The 6457-nt window shown below is 58.0% G+C and overlaps 1 protein-coding gene across 1 annotated transcript in view; it reads right to left on the bottom strand.

The window, feature by feature from the left end:
* Positions 1-6457, bottom strand: part of IQSEC3 (IQ motif and Sec7 domain ArfGEF 3) — a 90498-nt gene that overhangs the window by 32756 nt on the left and 51285 nt on the right. The window contains 2 exon segments of the mRNA XM_027766234.1: positions 2968-3129; positions 5838-6288. Coding sequence (XP_027622035.1) covers positions 2968-3129; positions 5838-6288 — 613 coding nt within the window.

Genomic DNA, 6457 nt, shown 5'->3' with positions numbered 1-6457 from the left:
CCCGTGGATGCTGAATAAAGCAGGAGGGTCTGAGGCTCAGCTCTGCACTCCTCCTCCCTCCGTTGGGGCCAGCTGGGGCCTGGGGCCTGGGGCCTCTCGCTCTCTTTCCAAACTCCCCCTGATCTCTCCCCACCGCTGCCTGGGTCTCTAAGTTAGTTCCCGAAGACCAGGAGTTATGCGTATCCACACACACAGATGCCCAGCCCAGCCCAGCCCCATTCTCCATGTAGTCGGCACTAAACGTTTATCAAACGAATAACGAATGGTCACCTCCCTCTCCATGAATGCTGGTACCCCGCTCTGCTCTGGGGTGCTCCAGCAGCCGACAGAGCCCGGCCCTGTGTTTGGGCAGCCGGTTCTCCATGACACCAGCCTGCTACGCGTGCGCTAAGACCGTGGGTCCACAGACCCTGGAGAGGCCTTGGCGACCAAGCTACCCAATGCTCTCAGCTCAAGATGCGGACGTCGACCTGGTGAGAAATGGCTTGCTGGGGCCACACAGCACATTGGGGCAGAGCCAGGTTTCAAACCTGGACGTGTGTGCTTGGTCTGGCCGGCTCCACGGCCCACGCTGCCCACTCTGACCGACCGGCCGTCTCTGCAGCCCACGCTGCCCACTCTCACCGACCGGCCGTCTCTGTAACCCACGCTGCCCACTCTCACCGACCAGCCGGCTGGCTCTGTGGCCCACCCTGCCCACTCTCACTGACCATAGCCCCAACCTCACACTGCCCGCATCAAGGAAGAGCCCACCAAGGGGAGAGCTCAGCCCGCCCACCCCGCCCCCCCACCCACACTTTTCCCCAGTCATGGCTGGCCCAGTAGCCAGTGTTCCCCTCAGCACAGTGGTCTGTCTCCACCCAAGGCTCAGGGAACGGAGTGGGGGCAGGGAAGCCAAATCTTTCCCATTCCGCGCTCAGCACCTCGGGGCTGGGGACAGCTCCCCTCCCAGCACCCAGGGCAGGGTGGCTGGCAGGTTAGAATTCCAGGGCCTGGCCACACTGGGAGTGGGGACAGAAGGGGACCTTGGGAAGGACACAGTGGCAAGGGTAGGTAAGGAGAGGGACGCAGACCACGAAGGCCAAGATGACCAACAGAGGGAGGTTGGGGACGGAAGGAGAGGGGCTCTCTCTCTTTTTGCGTCCCTGGGTGGCCTCGAGATTCCCACATCATTCCTTCAGGGCATCTCCTTGGGGTACACTGCCAGAAAGGGCCAGAGAACCAGAGGGACAGGAGGGCAGGAGGGCAACACTGCCTGTCACTTCCCTTTCTAGGCGCTCAGAGCATCTGGGCCACCTTTACCCAGGGTCCCCCTCCAGGGACAGCCATCACCCTAGGCTGGGTGATTCACCAGATTTCTATGGCCTCTCATAGGCTCTTGTTACTCCAGGGGCAGGGGGTCATCTGTGACTGGGGAGGGGAGGGGGCAGGGCCTCTGCAGAATGGGGACCTTTAAGGAGTGAGCTTAGGGGGCCTAGTGGAAGAGGGAGAGACTTCGGGAGTGGCAGGCACTTGGGGCTGCATTCTGGGGCCTCAGCCTTTCTTTCCCAGGGAGGAAGGGCTCTATGCCCCCTGCCACCCCCCCAGAGCTGAGGCAGGCCGCCAGCTGTCCTGCCCTGTCTAACCATCAGAGCCCAGCGTGAGCACAGCCAATTCCTCCCTGTGATGGCAGGCGACTTCCCTTGGCGGTCGTGATCTCCTCGGTTAGTTTATCTTTATGGAATCATAATATTTTCTCACTCTACAAATCCTCAGGCTGGCTCCTTTTTTTCCCTGCATTCTTTTTTGCCTTCAGCGGTAGGAAGCTGAACATGTGAGGTGAGGGGACTGTCCCCAACCCAACCCTCTCCTCTTCCTGGCTTTTCCTCATGCCCTGCAGGGGAAGAAGAACTTTTTCCCTGCTTTAATAAAAATAGCCCTGAGGCCTGGAATCAGCACACTCCGTCACGCCCCCAGGGGAGGCCAGGCCAGGGAGCACTGGTGATTGACTAAGACCCCGGCCATCTCGGGCAGAGAGCTGCCGCCCTGAGCGAACATGGTGACGTTCAGACACATGTAGAAATGCAGTTTATTTCTAAGCAGAATATGAGTGACCGAGACCCGCCCGGAGAGGAGGCAACATGCCTTTCTCGGGGTGGTCAGGTACAGGGGTTCCTTTTATTTGATTCTGAGAGCCAGAGACAGGGTTTGGAATTTAGAGACGAGCTTTTCCATTGGTCTGGTCCCGAAAGGCAGGACAAGCTACCTGGGCTTGTAGGTTGTAGGTGGGTTTACAGTATCAGGAAGATACTATGGCCGGGCAGGATGGAGGAGTCCTGTTACCAATGGGTCAAAACGGTCTGTTACTGTGTGTGGGCCTCACTCCCTCCGGGCCCTCTGGAAAGGATTTTGGAAAACAGGAAAAAGGGGGATACGCTGAGAGTGGAGGTCTGAGCAAACGTGGTGACCTTTAGACACAGGCAGAGCAGTTCGTGGGCTTCATTTGCATAGCGGTGACAGCAATCTGCATGCCCGATGCCTAGAGCAGTATCTGTCTAAGAAAGCCGCATGTGTTTATCAGATTCGGCCCCAAAAGATCAGATTCGGCCCTGGTCATTTTCGCATCTTCAGACAATTAACATCCAAAAACAACTGACTTTGCATTCCGTTTCCTCGTCCCCCCTTTTCTGTCCTTTAAAAGAATAAGTCTGATGCCGGTTTGGGGTCACAGCTTTCTCCACCAGAGATAGTCGCTCTTCTATACTCGTATGTCTTTGTGTGTTTATTTTATGTTTATTTCTAATCCACAGCCCCCACCCCCACCACCCCCACCTCCCAAAAAAACCTGTATTGCCAAGCGGGTCCTGGAAATCTAGCGCCTCTAGCCAGGGAGCTGCAGAGACCGGAGCAAGGAACCCGCAACACTTTGGGGCAGAGCGGCCTCAGGAGAGCCCAGTGGGTGGGGCAGAGGGGCTGGGCGGCACTCACTCCAGCACGTCCCGGTTGAACTGCTTCTTGCTGTTGCCCAGGAACTCTCCGATCATCTGGCGGCTCAGCCCTTTGCGCTGCAGGAGGAAGTGGGCCACTCCGATGGGGGTGTCGGGGATGAAGCCACGGGAGATGAGGAACTGGATGCCCTTGTCCGGGTTTCTGGGGGCGGGGTGGAGAAGCAGAGTGTGCCAAGGCCATCCAGGACTCACCTTCCCGACTCCCAGCCCTTGAAACCGTGACAAGGCCTGGAGGTCCTGGGAGACAAGTTCCCGGGAAGCGCGGGGGTGTCTCCCACGGGCAGCAGAGCCTCACCTCCAGAACTTGAAGGCTGCTAGGAAAGTGTGGGGCTCAGAGCAGGAGAGGGGGAGGCCTGGCCTGCTGAATGAATTCCAGAGCAGGCGGAGGAACCGTGTCCTGCTCGTCCCTGCCGTCCCTGCCTGTCTCCGTCGGGGCCCCAGGCCTGCCGGTGTCCTGCTCGTCCCTGCCGTCCCTGCCTGTCTCTGTCGGGGCCCCAGGCCTGCCGGTGTCCTGCTCGTCCTGGCCCTCCCTGCCTGTCTCCGTTGGGGCCCCAGGCCTGCAGAGGAGGCTTTTGCTCCTTGTTGCTACACTGGTCTACAGGCAGGCCCCACCTTGGAATGTGGAGAGGGTGGGGAATAGAGGTGAGATCTCCCCATGCCCCTTCTCCCCCAGGCAGACTCTAGCGCCCCACTCTCCAGGGGCCTGTCCTCGGCCTCAGCCCACGCCTGTGCCTCCACCTGGCCTGCGTGTGGAGATCTGCCGTAAATCCCGCTGCCCTGGGGCTGTTTCTCACTGGTCAGGGGCAGAGCCGTGCAGAAACGGGGTGAGCATTTAGAAGCTTTTGCAGCATGTTGACATTTTCAGGACATCCAAGCACGTGACTATTTTCCTAGCAACTCATTTTTATTGTACGTTACAAAAGCATCAGTGCACAGCACGTGACAGGGGAACCACAGTGGCCCTTCATTCAGACACTGCTTCCTGCAAGGCCAACTACACCCCTCCAGCAGGAGCTACGCAAGCAGTGGGCAGGGCAGGGGTGAGTGGCGGCCGAGGTGGGCGCCTCGTGGCCTTTATGCGTCCATGAGAGCGGCATGTGCCCCTCGGTCTCCACTCTGGTTTCGAGGTGTGGTCTGACCGGGTCTCTGAGCCGTGGCCTGCACCCACTCCTTTCCTCTCATTTCCTGTCCCTTCCTGCTCCATCTGCGCTGGCCTAGTGCTCTCGTCCCTGCTCCCTCTCCTGTCCCCCTGGCCCCGCTGGCTCCTGTCCTCCCCCTTACTCTTCTGGTCCTTGTGTTTTGTTTGTTTGTTTAGGTTTTTGTCCTGAGGCCCGTGTACTTGCCAGAGAGAGAGAGAGGGAGAGTGAGAAATCACCCCCTGGGGGGAATGGCCACACTGCAACCCCTTCTCCTCCATTCTCCTCTCAGGATTTTAGACATGCATATAACCACACCTGGCAGAATTTTCAAGCCACCAGGTCCAGGACTCGAACCAACCACGGTCTGCCATAGGGAGTCTGGCACCTTAACCACCACGCCTACAAAGAGCGTTCTTTATCTGTCCCCTGTCCTCACCCAGACCTTCCTCCCACCAACCCCAGAAGGTAGCTGGTTCCCTAACTTCGCACTCTACCTGAATGAGTTTAGCTCCGCCCTGCCTGTCCTGCTAATGACCTGATACTGTACTGCAAATTCTCTCCTCAAACCTAGCTCCATCTTGAACAGTATATGAGGAGGTCAGCAGGTGGTGGTGGCTAAGACAGACAGATCCCACATAGCCAACTGCATGTTCAAGTCCCAGACTTGGCAGCTTGGAAAAGACACTGGGCAGAGGCCAGCAGATGGGGTGGTGGTTAAGGCACAGGACTCCAACATGGCTGACAACAGTTCAAGTCCTGGACCTGGCAGCTTACAAACCACACCAGGCATGTGAGTGTGCATACCCAAAACCCCAGGAGGAGAATGGGAGAGAATGGAGAAGGGATGGTGGCATGGCCCTACACCCCTGGGGGGTGATTTCTCACTGTCCCTCTCACTGTTTCTCTGTCTCTCTCCACTCCTGCAAACATACACACCCCATGGCACAAAAAAACAACAGAACAAAACAAAAAAACACTGGGGGTGTGTGTGAGCGTGCCCAAAATCCTGAGAGGAGAATAGAGGACAAGAGAGTGCAGTATGGCCACTCCCCTGGGGAGGGGTGCTTTCTCATTTTCCCTGTCTCTCTCCTGCTCTGTCTCTGGCCAATGCATGCACCCTGTAGCAAAACACAGACACACACACACAAAATAAACAAGAAAAACCTAAATAGTACTGTGAGTGGGGTCTTCAAACACATGCATGGGAACCGGCAGGTAGAGAGGTGGTTAGGCGTGCTGGATTTCCACATGACTGACTAGGGTTTGTGTCCCCGGCCTGACGGCTTGCTTTCTCACTTTCCCTTTCTCTCGCTTTCTCTGTCTCTCTCTGGTCAAAAAATGAAATAAAATAAAATAACGGTAACAAATGGAATTAAATAAATAAATGTGTTTTTTTTAATGCATGCATTTCAATTTTTTGCAGCAAAACAACTCATACTTTAATTCCATTTTCCATAAATTTTTCGAAGTCACCTTGTAGTTGGGAAAACGAGTGCCTTTTTTTTTTTTTTTCCTAATCCTTAAAATAAATTCATCAGGATTAAAAATAAAACGTGTACTTCCTAACCGTCACTCAGGCCCAGTGGCGGCACTGCGCACCTGGGGCTGCAGGGGTAAGGTGCTAGGACCTGGTGGATCAGGGTGTGTGTGAATGAGACCTCCCTTCCCGGCCCCTCCCTCCCGACCCCTGGCGACTCTGCCGGTCACTCACATGTTGAAGAGGTTGAGGCCGATGCGGTAGAGCCGCTTTCGCAGGGTGTCGGTGGACAGCGTGGGGGACTTGCAGCTGGCGGGGTTCTCGCAGTGGTAGCGCGGCAGGCTCAGGATCATGGCTTGCAAGGCCTCCTTGGAGGCCGCGGCCGACACCTCCGACCCCGACTTGGCGGACTTGGTGGACGTGCTGCTGCTGCTCAACTGCTCCAAGTTGTCACCCACCTCGGCCTCGGCCTCGGCCTCAGCCTCCTTCCCCGCCTCCCCTGCCTCCTCCTCCTGCTCCCCCTCTGCCTCTGGGGCCGCAGCCTCCTCCACCGCAGCCTCTGCAGCACCCAGCGCCCTGCTGGCCGCCGCCTCTGCGCAAGGGTCCTCGGTGGCCGCGTCCCCCTGACCCGCGGCGGGGACGTCCAAAGCCTCGGGCCCCGGGGCCACCTCCTGCTCGGCTTCTCCTCGGTGGCCGCGTCCCCCTGACCCGCGGCGGGGACGTCCAAAGCCTCGGGCCCCGGGGCCACCTCCGGCTCGGCTTTGCCAGCGGCGGGCTCTGCGGGGGCCTGCACGGGCTGCGCGCTCAGGCAGTTGGCGAGCGACAGGGCGGCCGCGGGGGGGACGGGGGGGGTC

This window comes from Tupaia chinensis, unplaced genomic scaffold, assembly GCF_000334495.1.
Source record: "Tupaia chinensis unplaced genomic scaffold, TupChi_1.0 Scaffold141530_1, whole genome shotgun sequence".
Lineage (NCBI taxonomy): Eukaryota > Metazoa > Chordata > Mammalia > Scandentia > Tupaiidae > Tupaia > Tupaia belangeri.
This window is presented reverse-complemented; position numbering and strand designations above follow the sequence as displayed.